At 39.5% G+C, this 19,478-nt stretch overlaps 1 protein-coding gene across 1 annotated transcript in view; it reads right to left on the reverse strand.

Annotated features, from left to right (window-relative positions):
• The window catches only part of TNRC6A (trinucleotide repeat containing adaptor 6A), a 79,219-nt gene that overhangs the window by 3,575 nt on the left and 56,166 nt on the right, over positions 1–19,478 (reverse strand). Inside the window, exons 7-22 of the mRNA XM_083799719.1 lie at positions 14,033–16,621; positions 13,088–13,252; positions 12,562–12,737; positions 12,288–12,368; positions 11,264–11,315; positions 9,645–9,787; positions 9,149–9,295; positions 8,839–8,976; positions 8,478–8,606; positions 8,292–8,369; positions 7,822–8,032; positions 4,350–4,481; positions 2,072–2,230; positions 1,559–1,699; positions 927–1,034; positions 516–737 (exon numbers count right to left, since the gene is read on the reverse strand). Coding sequence (XP_083655845.1) covers positions 516–737; positions 927–1,034; positions 1,559–1,699; positions 2,072–2,230; positions 4,350–4,481; positions 7,822–8,032; positions 8,292–8,369; positions 8,478–8,606; positions 8,839–8,976; positions 9,149–9,295; positions 9,645–9,787; positions 11,264–11,315; positions 12,288–12,368; positions 12,562–12,737; positions 13,088–13,252; positions 14,033–16,621 — 4,671 coding nt within the window. The remainder of the gene's footprint in view (positions 1–515; positions 738–926; positions 1,035–1,558; positions 1,700–2,071; positions 2,231–4,349; positions 4,482–7,821; positions 8,033–8,291; positions 8,370–8,477; positions 8,607–8,838; positions 8,977–9,148; positions 9,296–9,644; positions 9,788–11,263; positions 11,316–12,287; positions 12,369–12,561; positions 12,738–13,087; positions 13,253–14,032; positions 16,622–19,478) is intronic.

Raw genomic sequence — 19,478 nt, forward strand, 5'->3', positions numbered from 1 at the left:
AGTACATAGAGTGATAAATACCTACACTGCTGTCAGATAATTGTAACTGAAAAAAATATACAACTCGAGGATCTTTGTTTTCATTTGTTACAAGCTCAGAATAGTGGTGAAGCTTGTCTGAAGATTTCCCATACTACTGTGATCAAATTCATTACTGTACGAGCCCCTCTGTGAAAAATGTCTAATAGGCAACAGCATTCAACAGCACAGATGTCAAACTCTGTAAGACCTTGGAGGGATGTTTCATATTAAGAACAGAAAGAATGTTACTGCCATCCATGTTACTGCTGCACACAATACCTAAAAAAGCAGCCTTAAAACCAATTTTGTCTGGCAGAACATCTTCAGCAATGCAGTTGGTATAGGGAAACAAGTTTTTGCTTTTGGCAAGACAAATAGTACAGAAGTTAGCTAATAATGACAAAACTGTTATCCAGCCTAGTGTACGGGAGACTCCCTAGCTTAATAACAAAACACACCAATAAAGAAAAGAGAAAAACATACAACATCCTTACCAGGGGTGTATCTGGCATCAGAATTTCCCCATCCTCCACCCAAACGAAGGGAATTATCCCAAGTGGACAAAGGTGGTTTCTGGCCTGTTAGCCCTGGAGGTGGGCGGGACGGAGCAGTGATGCTTTTAGGTGGCAAAGGGACCTTCCACAGCTCATGAGCCAGAGAGGTGTTAGTGACTGATCCAGGAGACCATGTTGATTTGGAATCACTGTTTCTGGCTACTAAAAGACAAAAAGACAACCACAATCACTACACTGCTGAGCTTTCACCTTGCTAGAAATAAAAGCCGCTAAATTTGAGTAAAATCAACATCTGAGTTGCCACTGAGACCCCAGGACTACTTTTTATTGACATTTAGCATATACACGAAGCAAGAAACAGCAACTCAGAGCAGTATGAGCAGACATTACCTGAAGTGCTTTGTGCTGTACTGCTGAGGGAAACATTGTAGTTGGAGGCACGAATGGATGACCAGGCACTAGTTGAAGGCAGCGTGGTGTTCAAAGATGAGGATGACCCTATAACAAAAACAGAAAATCAGTCACAGTGCAGTGTATCAAAAATGCAAAGAAATTAAAAGGCATAACTGAGGGTCCAGACTGAGCATGTCTGCAGAGTCAGATGAGGGACCTTCTCCACTCTTAGTCCTAATTTTTAAGTAAAAGTAAGTGGTGGCAAGCACACTCAACATTAGGAAGCACCCTACGCTCACTGCAAGCTAAGCTGGTTATGTTACTGCAGTGGCTAGATCGCCAAAGCTTGCTTCCCCACTTCCATACACGCCGCCTCTCTGTGCACAGGAGGATTACATCAGAATGCACATCAGCAGTGTTTGCTAACTGCATTCTTGAAATAACTGCTGCACTGCATCAAGTAGCAGTGCCTGATCCAAAGATGAGCTTTTTAGTCATGAAATCCACAATACAAAAGATAAACACAGAGATGAGAAAGCAGCAAACACATTTCCAAGTAAATTGTCTCTCTCTGTGACTGAAAAAAGATAGCTGCACAATTAATAAGAAAACGTATCATCTGAACATACCACTGTTCCTGTCCCTGAGGTGGTCAACTTCCCGCACAGTATTAATTGAAAGATTGTTTATGACACTGCCAGGAGTGACGTAAGGGTCAGTTTCAGGGTCGATGTTTGGATAACCTTTCCATGGCTCACCAGGACGAAATTCTAGGAATAGAGATTCAGAGAAGTTTTTTTTTTTAAACAAACAACACAAAATAGTTGTCTAAGCAATACTTCTCTTAAGAGATGTCTTAAAATACTAAATCGTTTAAGTATTTAATTTACTTGAGTCCTCACTGTCTTCATTTCTGTTTTTTTTTTTTGGTCCCATCTCACCAGGGTAAAATTCTAAAGCATGGAGACACGCTACTTTGCACAATAAAACTACTGCTTTCTATTTCTTTCTGATAAAAACACATCCTAAATGTTTTTTGCAGGTTGTTTCCCTGCCCATCCACATGTAATGACCAAGGAACCCAGAAGAAACACTGCTGAAGAGTAAGAACCATGAGAACAGTAAGCGGTGGTGGTGCGTACCTGGTGGCCAGTTAACACTGCTAGAGCCATTAGGCGATTTGGCACGGGGCCAGCCATCCCCAATAGATCCAGGAGGACTGGCTGGTGAATTACTGCTGTTCATAAAGTCATATGGAACAAACGGAGACTCTTCCAGCCTAAAACCACTTGAAATAGCACCTAATAATAAAAATAAAAAAGTCAAATATTTTCTATAGACAATTTTGTATATAAATTGTAATTATAAATATAAAAGTAAAAATATGCCCATGTAAAGCATTTGTAAAATACATAGCAGAATACACTATCCTCTTACGATGAGAAGTTACACAAGAAGTCATAGAGGTGTATATAGTCTAAAATGAAAGGTCCCTGGATAACTCAGGAGAAAACCCTAAGAATACAAGCCCACGAAATCCTCTCATTAGAGTAGTATACTTATTACATTTAACTAAAAGATTTATTCAAGAGGGTAAGACCATTCTGTGAGACCCCAGCTGGATAACACGTAAATACATTTCACGGTGGGAAGGCTCTTGGAAGAAGTAGCTACAAAACCTTTAAGACCTTTAGGTACTGCAAAGCTCTGTAAATTCTACTCATATTTCTGGGAGGAAAAGAAAAAAAACCCAACAGTTTCAGAGCAAGAAACGAAAGCACTACTGCCCTGGTTTTGGCTAGGATAGAGTTAGTTTTCCTCCTAGTAACTGCTGTGGTGCTGTGCTTTGCATTTAGGATGAGAATAACGTTGATACCACGCTGATGTTTTAATTGTTGCAGAGCAGTGCTTACACCAGGCCAAGGACTTTTCAGCCTCTCGCTCTGTCCTGCCAGCGGGCAGGCTGGGGGTGCAGCAGGAGCCGGCAGGGGACAGACCCAGGACAGCTGACCCAAACTCGCCAACGGGGTATTCCGTCCCAAATGGGTATTCCACCCCATATGGCGTCATGCTGAACGATTAATGTGGGGTGGCTGGCCGTGGGGGGCACACCCCTGCTCGGGGATAGGGTGGGCACTGCTCAGCGGGTGGTGAGCAATTGCACCGTGCGTCACATGTGTTTTGTACACATCATTAGCAGTACTACTATTGTCACTATTATTATTTTTATTTTCTTTTCTTTCCTAATGAACTGTCTATCTCAATCCACAAGCTTTCATTTCACTTTTTTCCGATTCTCTCCCCCGTCCCACAGGGCTGGAGGAGGGAGAGCGAACAGCCGAGCGGCGGTTTAACCCGGCCGGCAGCTGAGCACTACAGCTATACACAATCAGCTTGATTTTATGCAAATACCACAAGGAGAAGTTTAAAAGTTACATATTCCTCCAGAACTGTAGAATATCTTTCTCTTTGCCATCTAATAACTTTTACTAGTGCTTCAATACCACATAGAGTTCAAATGATCAAATTTGTAACATTGCTGTAGCTGTAGGTAATGTTTTCTGAACAGCATCAACACTTGTGACCCCTGTGGGTAACAATCAGATGAAGTTTAGAGCAAGCAAGTGCAGTAGCAGGATGTCTCCACTAGATGTTTAAGGCAGCCATGTCACAGCATTAGAACAGCTGACGATTCTAAAAATATCCAAACAATCTGAGGACTAAATGGTAATAGGAGACTAGAGACATTTTACAACTATCTTTAGACACAGAACGCTTGTGCTACAGACTCAAATTTTAACTGGATGAAATGTCAAGCAACTGAAACAGTTGAAACGTCATATGAATCCTGATCACTGGAATGAAATATAAAGCAACCATATCTGCCTCCTCTAAAAACAAAGTACACCGATGGTACTATTCTATTCCCTCTACATTCTCCCCATTTTAGGGATGCAAATACATTAATTACTAAGATCTATAATTAAAAGGTATCAGAAATTAGCAGAATGTGTGCACACAGAATTAAATTACCATAAAACACCTTAAGACCAGCACAGTGGGGCTGGGGGTTGTGTTGTAGCTAGAATATCTAAAGCTTTTGTTTTAAAAATATATGAAGCTTTTCAATCCAGATTAATGTAAGCCTAGTAGCAATATTCACACTTCTTAGTCTTCAACATGAATCCTCCAGAGTGTTTCTACTAGTCTCACCACAACATCACTTCTGTAAGTAAAAACATTCAAGAAAGCTATGGGCTGCTGTAGAAGACAAGCAGCAAGGTTGTCAGAGACAATGCAATACAAATTGACACCTGCAAGCAACACAAATATTACAACTGCAAGTGTAAATATGCAAACAGAGAACATTAAAGTCTGGTGCATTGTGTCAGATGCTATTTAATGACATATTTAACATACCATGTTTGCTGGAGTTTTGATCTAACGATGTGTTCACAGAAATGCTGTCTACTGTAGTCCATTTCCTCAACCGAGATTGTGGCTCTTTAATACTGCTCATATCCATGTTTACATTCAAGTTTGAGTTCATTCCTAAAAAACAAATATAGCTTATGACAGACAGACAAAACGCCTTTTTTCCACCAATTACCACTATTGTCCTAATCAACATTTAAGAGCATATTACTATGGTTATTTCATGCTTCTAAGTCTGTTTGAGAAACATTATAGCACTTAATACAGTGAACTTACTACAGACAGAAGCTTAAGCTAAGCAATGCAAAGCACTCTGAAGTTCTCAGTTGATGTCTTCATGCAAAAACACATCAGTGGAAGAAGCCATTGAAGAAAAAAATACAAACATCTTAAAAATGCGGCATTTCTAATACCAGTCTAGCATCAGTCTAACAATTCAACTCATCTGTACAAAGTGAAAGTACTGTACCTTGGAGAACTGTGCTCAGTAATAACAGACACCTCTCTCCCAGCAGGAGGGTGTGTCTGTATTCATCCCTGTTCTGCAAAACTTAGGTATTGGCATTTATTGGCAGTTAAAAATCTCATCCCATTCTTATTCCGGCTGTTCAACAGGATACCTCAGCAGCTTCTGAACCACACTGAACACAGATGCATGAGCACTTTGCACAGAGATTCACAAGTAATACAACCGCCTCCCAGCACCATTTATTTATCCTGTTTGCACTGAGTATTAAAACCTCACTAAGAGAAAAATACAACTTGGCTTTACATTTTCTAAGCTGTTGTCTGTATTTCAAAACATTTATCGACGAGAGAATCAACATAATTGTTGCCAACCTAAAGCAGTCCAAATATCTGTGAGAATCAACTATCTGGGGCTTGAACACACCCTCGCTTTGGACTGTGACATGCCTGCACTATTACCAATTAGGGATTGCCAGGTCTGTAAAAATCCCTAATTCACAAATCACAGCTGGTTACATTTCCAACCCTTCAGATCTATTTACTTAATTTCTGAAAATAAGGCATGACATTTTAACTTTGAGCAAGAGACACAGGGAATTTCTGACATCTTTACTAGAAATAACTTTATTCAGAACTGGAAACTGGTGCTTAATTCTGTTCCCGAATCAAAAGGCACTATCATACAGAAGCTTCCTCCCTCAAAGAACGAGGGGATGTTGATGCCAAGTTTTAGGAAGTATCATAGAATCACTGAATGGTTTGGGTTCAAGGTACCTTAAAGATAATCTATTTTCAACCCCTCACAGGGGCAGGGACACCTTCCACCTTCCAAGCCCCATCCAATCTGGCCTTGAAAATAAATGGAACAACTACTAACTGCTGAAATGGGGTGAGAAGTCCAATCACTCTGATTTCTAACACCTCTCCCTCTGTTGTCAGTACAGTAACCCATGCACAATAACCTTTCTATCAACTCCAAAGAAGCTTGCAGAAGACCTCTAAAAAGACTAGAAGGATCGCAAGCTGGCAAATAGGCACATCTAGCTGATACGGTTAATTCCAGCCCCTTGATAAGCACAGATCCATGTCCATAGCTCCATATTTGAAATCTGCACTGAGCTATGAACATCAGTACCTGGACATAATCTCTAATTCAAACAGTCTTCCCAGAAGCCATTTTTCATACCTGATTGTGGAAGACTTTATATTCCTCAGCTATCTTTACCATTTGGCAGTACCACATGGTACTTTTTAGTATCCAAGATTCTTAAATTCTGTAAATGAATTAGGATGTGACTGCAGCACTGGTTAACTGGAGAGAAAGAACACACAAACAACTGCCCCAAATCTCTGCTTCCGATGAACAAAGATCTAGAGAATCTTGACAAATTTGGTTACCTAGAAAGCAAACAGGACGTCCCTGCTTTCATGGCTGGGTCTCCTGATGCTAACGTTAGGACACGGAGAAAATAATATACCCGTGAGATTTTCAAGAAGACAACTTGGCAAATCCAGCTCCTTCTCACATGACTGCACTACTATATGCACTTGGAGGATGATACCAATACTCGTCTTGGCTCAATTTTTCACAGAAGGGTGAAGAAATTCCAGGAACCTGTTATTTCTACCCTTAAGCCTTTTATTTGAGGACTGTGTGGCTCCACTTGGTTATATAACTATACAGTGCTACGCCAAAAGGATCCCAAAGCATTCTTACATATACTGATGGTTCTTGGAATGTAGCAATAATTAAGGTGAGAAAAAAGCTGCTTAACAATATTTTAAGACATTTCAAACCAAGAAATAATATCTCTAATTGAAACAACAGGAATCTAATAGAGACAGGATGCAAATGCTCAGTAAGAAGTCTGACAAGAAAGTTAAATATTCCTTTTGTTAGAACTAAAAGCGCCTCTAATAGCTAAGCAAACTTCATGTTTATGCCTTGCACTTTGAATAAAAGCAGTAGAGAGATCTTGATGCCAATCAGCAGCAGCAACCGTTAAGCAACAGCCTGGACTTAAGACTGGCCACAAGCAAGATTCCAGTGTGCCACATGCAATGCAACAGCATGGCTTGCACCGACCCACCGGCTCCGTACCACCACCTATAAGCACAAGGATTTCAGCAGCAGTCTCTAATAAACTTTTCTACAAAGGGCAATGAGAATGCAGAGGAAGTCAGCCCAACAGAACTGAAAGGATTAGAAGATCGTAGAAGAAAAGCAAACTGAAAAGGAGGAAAAAATAGGGGCAAATGGTATACACTTATACTAAGTATAAGATAGCATTAAAAAGGGACCTAAAATAAGGAGAAAATATACAAGCCTGGAATTTCTGAAGTAGAAATTGGACAGAAGCCTGGAAATGTAGGGAGAAAGAAACAGGAGATATTTGTATTTACAAGTTTCCAGACATTTCGCCTGAAATGAGACACAACCATTCTTTAAAAATGCAGAGCATTTTAGCGTAAAAATGCTAAAAGCCTTCTCTTCTGTTCAAAAGCACTAGAAGGTAAATTAACATTTTTTCTACCTATGCAATTCCAGATTAATTTAAGACTTTCTTAAAATTCAAAGAAATGAGACCACTTCAACAGATTCTTTGTAGCGCTTCCACTTAGTCTAAAAGTCCTTTAGCTTAGTCCTTAGGAGTTGCAGTTACAAAAGGACTAGGTCATCTTTGGGACCCATAGAATAAGAAAGAAACAAAAGCAGACAGGCATTCTATAAGAACATAAAACATTTTGCACTAAAAGAGACAATTTCTGGGAATGAGTGTACTTGTGAAAAAAGATACTTGGTGAACAAAGGTAACTTGGATGAGTCCCATAAAGAATTACTACTATTGTTAAAATGGAAAATACTAACAGGATTGCAACCGCTATTGTTTTCAGATGAAGAAGACTCCAGGCAAAGTTAAAAGAAAGGCTGTGTCCTGTGTCACAAAAGCACTGACTGACTGTATGAAATTAGCATGGAGAAACCCACCTATAGGGAAGCTGCTGAATGAATTTATTGGTGATGGCCCTTTCTGTAGCTCAGGAGTAGTATGGGGTATGACATTCTCAAGGAAAGATTTCATGGTGGGTTGATGGAGTGACTGCTGTTGAGACGGCGGAGTTTGCTGCTTCATTAACAGGTTTGGATCAAGCTGACGGGACTGTTGCATCATCTGTTGCTGCATACTAAGAGATCGACCCTTAAAAAAACAAAGCAGTTACAATATAAGTAGTCAAAAGCTTTTCCACATTTAAAGAAAGATAATGAAATGCATTTCTGTTCTGTGCATCTTAGCACAACAAATATCCAGCATTAAGCTAAAGTGTATTCTTTTAATGGTTGTTAAAATCCTATTCATTCTTGCACATTTTTTTATATAGCTTGTAACAAAAAATACAGCTTAGGATGAACAACAGTTTTTAAAGATTATTTGAAAAGTTAATAATAAATGTATTTACCTGCTGCTCCTGCTGTTGACGACCACCAGAAGGCATGCTTCTTTGATTCTGCGCTTTTTGCTGCTGAGCCAACAACCGCTAGGAGACAGTGTTTTGGTGTTGTTGTTTTTTTAGAAAAAATTATATCTGAGAAGTTTCTACTTATAGTTTCAAACAGAACACAGAGCATCTACCTTCTTAGCTTACCTGTAACTGGGAGATCTGAGAAAGCTGGTTTAACTGGGACAGTTGATTCAACATGGCTACCTGTTGTGGGCCAAAAAGTGGGCTCAGGCCACCGTTGTTTGGTGCATACTTCAGTAATGATACTGGAACCTGCAGAATGGACCAGTACAAAGAGCGACTGACTAACATGTGCAAGTACTTATACAAGGTGTAGAACATTATAATATCTGGTTAACAGTTGCCTCTTTTTGAAACACTAATTAGGCCAAAGTAGCTTTCAAATATTTACAGAATAAATACCAGCTACACTGATAAATGGAAATTTTTTTCTGAAGCAGCATTTTGGTAGTTTATACATAGAAAGTTTTATGTACTCAATTACCTGAGGGGATAGTAATGGAGGAGGCACTTGAGCACGTGGATTAGGCTGAGATGAATTAAGAGGTTGTGCTGGAGGCTGCTGCATGCTCCTGGGCTGTGCTGCTATATTACCAACACCAAACATACTGGGATTGCCATTCTGGGGAAAAGACAGATGGTTAGTGACAACGAAATACTTCTGCTACTTATCCCACCCCTATACATTTGAATTAGAAGTTAAAAACATATCAATCACATTAGTAGCTAGGACAAATAATAAAAGGTATTAAATGCTGTCAAGTAACATGCCAAGGATATGCACACAGCCTTACCTGTCTAACAGAATTCAAGTTTTGCATACCCAGCCCTGCTAGGGAGCCAAGGGCTTGGTTAGGTAGTGCACTATTTGAAGGGGGAAGCTTCATGTTTTGATTGGACATAAACTGCATGTTTTGGGACTCGTCTGCTACAATGCCATCCTGATTGGACAGACAAACCGATGCGCAACAACCAGCCAGCAAGCAAGCAGAAGGGAGAAACCATTGCCAGGAACAGAAGGGAAGAGTCACATGACAGTCCAGCATCAGCAGGAAATAGGCAGAAAACAAAAGAGATCAGGTTAGTTATTTGCACTGCAAATGAGCTACAGAAAGTGCTTAGTATTATATATCAGTAAGTTAAAAAAGAACAAAACATATCCTATGGATCAACAAGAAGGCACTAAGTTTTCTCTCCACTAAATGCAGAAAGCTAAGGAGCACACAAATAATTACTTAGAATGCTGAGTCAAAGAAGTTAAGAATGTTCCCCAGTAAGACACCTACTAACCTTATCAAAGTAAGGACCGCGATCCATGGAAGACTCTTTGGAAATCTGAGGACGAGAACCGGGGCCTTTTCCAACCACACGATTGTAATCTCCAACATTGAGGCCATGCTTATCCATCTCCATTCTCTTATCTTGCAATATCCCTAAGTAAAGGTGAGACTTATGGTGATGACATTGAAGGATTATTCAGTTTTCCAGATAAACTAGAATAGGTTTATGCTTATGAAATATCGAATACTGCTTTCAAGCTAGATACTAATAAAAGAAAGCATCAATTTAGCTTTAAGCTGTCTGGGCTTTGCTTACAAGGAAAGGAAACACTATGAATCAACAGCTACAGACAACTCAAAACTTGGAATGAGCAAAGTGTCAACATATTTTGCTAGGCTTCACAAAAAATACTATTCTCAGTTTGCTCTTAAAAAACAAGACAAGTATAATTAAGTTTCCAAGTGTTAATGGCACCAAAAAAAAGCAGCACCAAGCACTGTATTGGCTTTGAAGTTGTATCTTTATCTTACCTCCCCCATTTTTATAAGATTTCAGAGGCCTTTTAATTTGATTCAGTTATTGGGTGGGTGGGGGGAAATCACTACCACCAAAAATCTTATTTAGCTGAAAACGAAATGTTAAAATATTTGTTTTTATTAAAAGCTAATTGTAAAATTTATCTTCCATTGTTAACGCCACTAGGCAAGTTAGAAGATCAAAATATAAGCAGTAGTTAAGCAGTCTTTAATACTTTACTGCAAGCAATGCAAGAGAATTACTTTCCCAACTGATGTTTTAAATTCAAATTTAAAAATTGAAATAATTTAAACATGAGTTTTTCTATTAATATTTAAATCTAAAATGCAAAGAACAGGTTATTTGCATAATATAGACTGTGAAAATACCCAATTTTAAACTAGAATTTAAAAAAGTGCAACTACAATGAAGTCAGTGCCACAATCACTTTCCATTAAATATTCTATCATATATTGTTGTAAAGGTGCTAAATATATTTTTATTTGCTAGAGGAATCATAATGGCAAACAGTTCCAAATAAAAACTGCTCAAGTGATTTTGCATTCAAGTAGAAATGTATCTTAAATAACTGTTCAGTATTAATTTATTTCTTAGAACTGAAAATGTGTTTCCAAGAACAAACCACAATGAGTGTGGTATTCAGAACATTTCTGTTCATATTTTAGTGAAGTTGGTCAGACAGCAGTCTAGATACTTATGTTAAAAAAAACCCACACCACGAAAACATTCTTTCATGCCAGCTCAGTATGTACAAGCTTAGCTTGATTTATGGATGAACATTACGGATGTATATCCATACGGATGATATGGATGAACATTATGGATGATTTAAGCTTGATTTTATCAAGCTTAGCTTGATTTATGGATGAACATTACTGTAGCAATCAGGTAATTCAGGTATGTAGCAGTATATGCACAATTATTATTTTTTCTCTACAAGGGCATTCTTTTTCTTTAAGGAAATTCTTTATTTATGCACACACACATATATAAAGGAAATTACTATAAATATAGCAATTTACAGAATTACTTAAACTAAAAGAGACTGGAATGGAAAGCTATAAAACCTAGCTAGGTTTTCCCTTTCTTACCTCCAGACATGTCCATCTTATTGCTCTGTATGGTTTCTTCTGGTGATTCTCTCTGAAGTAATAAAATGAATCATAATTATTTAATAATAATCTTTTTAAAAGCTAAAATAAAGAGATTCATATATATTATTTCAATTCAAACCTGCAAGAAAAAAAGACATCAAGGTAAATTAGACTATTTAAAACGCATTTTCTCCCTTTATTTGTTACCCATTGAAAACAGGTATCTTTACCAAAATACACATGTAACAGTACGTAAAAACAACAGACTACTGGATGAATACCTGGGTAGTGTTTACAACATCGCCTTTCATCGGTAAATAGGTCTTTCTATGTTGAGAACGTAAAAAGGAAAAGGGGATCACAGAATCATTAAGGTTGGAGGAGACCTCCAAGATCACCTGGTCCAACCATGCCCCTTACCATACCCTCTTGTAGTGAGGGGCCCAAAGCTGAACACAGCACTCGAGGTGCAGCCTCACCAGAGCAGAGCCCAGGGGGACGATCACCTCCCTGCTCCTGCTGGCTGCACTATTCCCGATACAAGCCAGGATGCCGTTGGCCTTCTTGGCCACCTGGGCACCCTGCTGGCTCACGTTCAGGCAAGCATCAACCAGCACCCCCAGATCCTTTTCCTCTGCACAGCTTTCCAGCCACTCTGCCCGAAATGGATAGCACTGCATGGGGTTGTTGTGACCAAAGTGCAGGACCCGGCACTGAGCCATGCTGAACCTCATTGCATTGGCCTCTGCCCATCGATGCATCCTGTCCAGGTCCCTCTGCAGGGCCTCCCTACCCTCCAGCAGGTCGACACCTCTCCCCAACTTGGTGTCGCCTGCAAACTTACTGAGGGTGCAAATTTACATCCTTCCTTACTGAGGGATGGGTGATAGGGAAGATGAACAGATGTAAAAGAAAAATACTATGAAAGAGAACATTAGACAATTAAGCATTTTCATTTTTGTGCATTATAACTAACACTCTAAGACAGCGGCGTTACAGATGGGAAAGGTATAATACTTACTGAAAAACTAAGATTTGTGAATTGCTTAATGAATGGATTGATCCATGTTTCATCTTGCTTATTTCCACCTTTCATTATTCCCTTAAAAACAGAAAGGAATTCCTGTGATACTCAGATATTGTTTACCCCCTACTGCTTAAATTAAACCACAAAATGTTACGAATGAAGATTAAAGCTTAATGGTACACCACCCAGTGCAGCAATCTGTTCTTAGCTTTTATAAATGACAACAATGCAAAAGCCTTAACTACCTTCTATGGGAAGTCATAATTACCTTTGTGGGCATTTTTTTCATATATGGTGGCCAATTTAAAGATGGGTTAGCTTCTTGTGAAGAACTGCTGTTCCACATTCCAATCTCTACATCCTCTTCTTCCTCCCAGCTGGTCTGACGACTGCCAGTCAATGGCATATCATCTCCACACCAACTATCTTGCATAGATTTAGGCCCTTGTTGTGAAAAAAACCCAAAACATTAACATTTCAAACAAAACAAAGGTCTCCATGCAAATCAGCTACTAAGAACAGAAACTAAAAGTGAAGCAGTTATTATTTAACCCTGACAAGCTTCAGATCAACAACAGTCTGGTGGTGAAGGAAAGAAACACCACCAACGAGCAGCTGCTGTGACAAAAACGCACCATGAGGATATTGGCATCAGTATTAATCAGCTGCCCTTAACGCAGAGAGAAGTTAGCTTTACATTTACTTCAAGACAGAAACCTTCAAAAAAGTAAAGCTTTTAGATAGCTATTTCACCTTTAGTATCTTTATTCAAAGATGGTGCAAAAAGCACTCACCAGGTTTGTTTGAAGCCTGTTGACCAAGAGAAGCGTTTCCCCAGCCAGAGGTGCCTCCTGCATCGCTGATGGGTTCTCCCCAGCTAGTACCAGTATCCATGGGCTTACCCCACGCTGAAGTTCCATTATCTACAGTAGTGGCTGGAGTAGAAGGCTCTCCCCAACCTTTTCAAAGCAGTATGAGTTACTGGCATGTTTTTTAACAGGACTTTAAAAGCCACTTAAAAGAATCACGTGCTTTGCCTTTTCTAGACCCATAGCATACAATAAAAAGCATATTAATACACATTTACATTTTGCATGAAGGTAATTATTACAACTGTAAGCTGTTCCGTAAAATATGCAAAAATACAAATTCCGTATGTAAATAATTTCATTCTGATAATGGAAATTTCTAAGATACTAAGTTCCTATGATCTGCCCCTTATATTTAAGTTATTCCTCTTTGCAGTTGAAAAAGACAGCACAAAATACTTTGCATATACCACACAAACTCATCTACAAGTATTATTTACTGTCCTCAATACTACAAGATTGCAAAGCCTGATCTTGAGTTCATATAACACAACCATCCTTCATTCTGCCTTGTAGTAGCTCAACTTTTTTTTTTTGATTCTTTGGCAAAATTAAGTCTTAGAATTAAATGAAGAAAACTTTCATTCCTCAAATACTATTTTTAACATTTTCCGTGTTCCCACTCCACAGAATTCCAGAGGAGCTGTTTAGCCTTTGTTACTCAAGCTATTTAAAATGAGAACAGAACTTCTGATTTGTATGAAGTTATCAAATGTTTAAAAAAAATGCACACAAAAAGATAAAAAATAAAAAGGTACTTCCATTGCCACTTTCCCCTTTCCACTCTGAAACTGAAGTATTGTTATATGAAACAAGAGAATTGTTTTACAATTAAATGAAAATACAAATTTGCGTAAAACCAAGTCTTACCAGAACCCGAACTGCTCTCCTTGCTAGACATGGCACTTGAAGACAGTAGCTGCTGATGTACCTGTGCTTGCTGGTCTGAACTGCTGCTACTGTTTGGGACATTTTTATTCCACATATTCACATTTTTGTAGTTGTATTTGCTTGGATCACCCCAAGCAGAAGTTCCATCATCAATTTCCATTTTGCGGCGTATTGATTCAGGGGATGGCTCCTCCCAGCCAGTGGGTTCCTCCTCCTTTGCTGGGGCTGGCATCGGCCCACCCAGCCAGCCTGACCCCGGTGGTTTACTGGTGGCAGATGGCGCTCCCCAAGATCCAACATCTTGTTTGTTCCATTCCGGAGAGTTGACTGGCTTTGACGAATCCCCCCAACCTTGAGGCTGACTGGATTTAGGAGGGTCTCCCCAGCTCTGGTTCTGATTAGACTTTGCAGGCTCATCCCATCCTGAAGAATTATTCGGGTTTGTATTACTACCTCCCCAAGTAACAGAATTTGATTTACCTGGCTCATTCCAACCAGATACTGATCTGTCACTGTCGCTACCTCCTGAACTAGATTTCTTAGCCTCGCCCCAATGGTTACCTCTTGAATTTTCACCCCAGCCATCACTGGCAGAAACTGCCCAACCCTGGCTGGCCTTTTGCCCATCGACCCATCCCTGTTTGATCTTCTGTGTGTCATTCCACGATGACTTTTCTTCTTTGCCACTTCCCCATGATTGATTGCTCTTGACCATTACTGTAGCAGCAGAATCCTCTTCCCACCCCCCTTGGCTATTTGACCCTTTGGAGTCTCCCCACCTTGTAGCAGACTTTGGATCTCCCCACCCTGATACAGATGAGGTATCATTATTATTAGGGCTAGGTCTATCCACACACCCCCCTGAGCTGGAAGTCTGTGTCACAGAGCCTCCCCAGGCCTCTGTCCCATTGTCAGTTTTTCTTTCACCTCTTGGTGATGTTTCGGTATCCCAGGCAGTGTTCTGTTTGATTGGAGTCTGTCCCCAACCAGAGTTGGAAAGGACACGCGGATCTAAGTCAGTTCTGTTCACTATACTTTGGAGTAATGCATGCTGGTCAACTTTTCTTCTCTCTCGATTCTGTCCTTCTGTAGTAACTCTGTCTTCATGGCATCCAGTGCTCTCTGTACTACCTTCACTGTCCCCCGTACCTGTTTTGGCCCATGAGCTGTTCTGCTCAGTTATCTGAGACACAGCAGAACTCTGGCTGTTAAGGTCATCCTCTTCAGTAGATTTCCATCCATTTGTAAACTTCCTGGTATTTCCATTTACACTTTCATTGGAATGCTGATTACTAGGCAGTTTACTCCATTCACCATTTGAAATGTTAGTGCCAGTGTTTTGTGCAGGGTTGCCCCATCCTCTTCTACTTCCGCCAGCACTTGCACCATTTCCACTTCCCCATGGCATATTCTGGGAGTTGACTGTCCCTGCTTCCCACACCCCTCCTCCTTTATTCCCATTGATTTGAAAGTTAGTGCTGCCAGGCCCACTAATGCCCGACTGCATTAGAGTTGCATTCACAGTGTCACCATTAGCTTGGCTGTTCGGGCCTGAACATTTGTCTCCAGAGTAATTAGAACCATAGGCACCCCATGTAGTACCATAAGATCCACCATTTTTCGCCTCACCATTGCTAAGGTGAGAAATGGAAGTGCCATTTGTAACTGGAGAGGCCTGAATCTGAGAATGATTCATTGTGCTCACACGCCAGGCCCCATGCCCTGTATTATTAGGCAGTTCGTTAATCTGCACTGAACCAGCAGAGTTTGGTAAACTAGAGGTCATAAAGTTAGTAGTGTTATTTAGTCCATTCATTTCAGTGTTAAGGTTTTGAGGTTGCCCACTGAATGAAACCTTCCTTGTACCATTTACTTCAGAATCACAATTTTCCTGAAGGCTTCCCCAGGAACCATGGGCTGAACCACCCACTTTAGAGTTAATACTCTGACTGTTAGATATCTGACCTATGGTACTGCACTGAATATTTGTGCCAGAATTACCACTCCCTACAGACCCTTTCAGGGCATGTCCATTGTTCTCCAATACAGGCCAGGCACCATGGTTGCCATTTGAATTCAAAGTGCTTGGATTTAACCCTCCATTTGATGAAGAGTTTATGGTGCCCCAAGCATTCATTCTATTGTTGCTACTTTCAGATTTGCTGTCAGGAGCATCCACAGAAACTTGACATGTGCTTATTATGGTCCCATGGGATAAACCCCATGGTCCATTAATACTTCCATTGCCCACATTATTGCTGTTGCTACCAACCACAAACTTATTTTGAGAACCATGTCCAATGCCATTTCGAATGCCATCATTTTCACCACCTGTGCTCCCTGAAGCCATTATAACGAGGTTTCTCTCTGACCCAGAGCTAGAGGCAGAGTCAGTGTCCATACATTCTGATGTCAACTCTGGGTCACTGCCAGTGATTGATGGCCATGCTTCTTTGTCAGAGCCGTCTACAATAACTTTATCCCAGTTTGTGCTGGAGTCACTGTTTGAAGAGACTGGTCCCCAGTGAGAATTTTCATAATGGGATCCTAGACCACTGTGGTTCAGATCTAAAGATAAGGAAAGTCCAAGAACAGTATTATAAATATAGCATTGTTACTTCATTGAACAGAAGACAAAAACTTACATAGATACTAAGCCAAAAATTACCTTACTTATTTTAACACTAGTTACTGAAGATTACAGAGAAAACTACAGTACAGCTGCTTAGAACATTGCCGTACGTATAACCTAGAACAATTTGCACTAGCCATGTGAAGTGGCATTTTCTCAAAGCATAACAACACAGTTCTTTTTTTTCCCCCAGAGAAAGGTGTGTTGTTTTTTTTTTTTAATACTCTGTATCACCACATAAAATATTTCATATAAAAAAACCATACATGTTTAAAATCAAAGGGATTCTGAAAGGCAGGAATCTGAACTGGATATTAAACTGACCTAGCACTAGCAAATGCTATGTGCCAATAGCTGGAGAAACACACAACATTAAAAAGATGTTATATAAGATTTCTTAAATACAAGTTATCTTTCTTCTTTTATACAACAAACACAAAACTCACAAGACCAATCTGAAGTTCTGCTGCTGCAGAAGCACAGATTAAGTGTAGTAGCTGAACTACTGCTTCATTTTCATTTATGTAAGAATTACTGTTTCTTATTCAATTAATAGGCTGATTACATCCAGTAATAAGGAAGAAATACATCTCAATTCACTTACAAACTTTTCATGGTTAAATACATACACCATGAAGTATTTACTATAAAATTAAGTGCTGCAAATTTTCAAATTTCATTTCATATTTCTAAAGCTTTATCAAAGAGATTTTTTTCCAAGTTGTTAAATCAAAACACAGATGCAGCAGAAGATGAAACTATAAGAGAATGAAGCATGTGGGAAAACTGTAATGAAGAGGGCAACAGAACACAAATACAAAACCTGTCAGTGCAATTTTTTTTTTTTAGTATTTCCCCTGAACTGAAAGAACAGTAGCAAGTCACATTTGGCTGCCCATTAAAACATTGTGTTTTGTTTCTTAATAATAAAGATATTTACTTTTCTCAGTAATGTTTCCCCTTACTTAAAAAAACAGTTTTTGTGCTCCCATTCATTCTGATTTAATTACTGGATTTGCATAGCGCATGCCTCACATCTGACTGGAAAAGGCTATGGTCACATCAGCTGAATACCTTTATGAAGTTGTACCTGTCCGTGTTGACAGACAGAGCTCACAGTAACGAAATGCCCCAATTACACATCCTTAGTCTTCTCAAAAGCTGTTTATACAACGTTTAGGGACTGGCTGCTTTTAAAATACAATGCTAATTTATAAGCCTCATGTGTTTCCTAGAAAAACATTTTAATCGTGAAGTCTGAAAGGAAGCTGGCAGTGCCTCCAGTTCCCCCCTTCTGCTACAGGGAATGCCAGTTCTGCACAAGAACTTCTGAAGCCCCCAGATGCTGATGTACACCAATCCCCTCCATACAAGTAGTAACAAGTAACTGAGCGTCAACTACTCTACTAAAGTCACAACTGCCACCTACTTCAAGGTTAAAACATACAAGATGTAACTTTTGGCAGTAGCTCAGCTGTAAAACACAGCACGCATGTAAAGATATTTGGCATGAGCCAGTTCTTTGTACTCTGACTCCACCACCAAAAGGGCAGATGCGGTTTATCACATCTAAACATGACCGATGGATTTGAAGAAAAGCGTAAGTGATGTAGCTTTAAAGAGATCTTGATTCAGTGCTCGTCTCAAAAGGACTTTGAGACAGATGAGAGAATTACTTCTCTCATCCAGGATGAGAGAAGCTTAAGCAAGTCTAAACAATCAGAAAAGTTTCATGTGATAATTACAGCACGAGAAACAAGGATGCTGGAAAAAGAATTTGGAATAGAGAAGTGGAAAAAGATCCATGGCAGGTAGAAATAGGGCGGCAGTGGTTAGAAGTGACTGGCAGCTCCATAGTCTCGAAAAGAGAACCATACAGCATCCTTGGGAGAACTCGAAGACATTCGTTCAGGTGAACACAATCTAGAACCTGCCCACTAACGTGGCACTAAAAACGCAGCAGTATCTGAACAGCTGCCCAATGAAATCCAAGATTTCAAATTCTCAACGGTATTTTACAAAATGACATTTAACCTACGTTAAAAAAAATAAGCAGAGTTCTCTGCATTCTCATGAACAAGAGAAGCAACGGTATTAAAAACTGTCCTAACAAGACAAAAATCTTGATTACGTAAGCATTACCCCAATAACATAATCAATGAAAAACAGCGTGAAAGCATACAGATGGCAAGCAAGCCAGAGTGAAATGGCAAACAAACCCTAATTTGCACAGCAAGAGAATACATAGAAAGAAAACTTGTATTTATTAAAATTCTATTATACTAATTTAGATGCAATGCACAGTGTTAGCGAGCACAGTACGCAAACACTGTATAATTGTTAATTTCTAGTCAACTAGACTCTTATCCTAGTACCTATAAAAACTACCTTGACTAACAATCTTTTTCCTGGACACAAGTATGTATTAGTGATTTCTCACAAGACACGGTTCAGAAATATTCCTAATTCAAACCTCCACAACCACAAACTCCTGAGATAAAATATACAAATACTGACCAAGCAAGCTATTCTTTCTGATTTTTCATATCTGACAGATACCACAAAAAAAACAAACACCTCAAAACTGAAAAATTAGTTGATGACACCATCACACTACTTAAACTAAACAGTAGGACTGAGGAGCCTAAGTTAAGAAATACCTGTATTCTGCTCCCTCGCTCCCTCTCCTTCTCCAGCCACAGAATATAGTGGCACATACAGTTTGTCAATACTATACCTTCCCAAATTCTGTAGTTTTTGTCCTTACAAAAAGATGGACTTCAGTAAACAAGC

The sequence above is a fragment of the Anser anser genome (assembly GCF_964211835.1).
Source record: "Anser anser genome assembly, chromosome: 15".
NCBI classification, from domain to species: Eukaryota; Metazoa; Chordata; class Aves; order Anseriformes; family Anatidae; genus Anser; species Anser anser.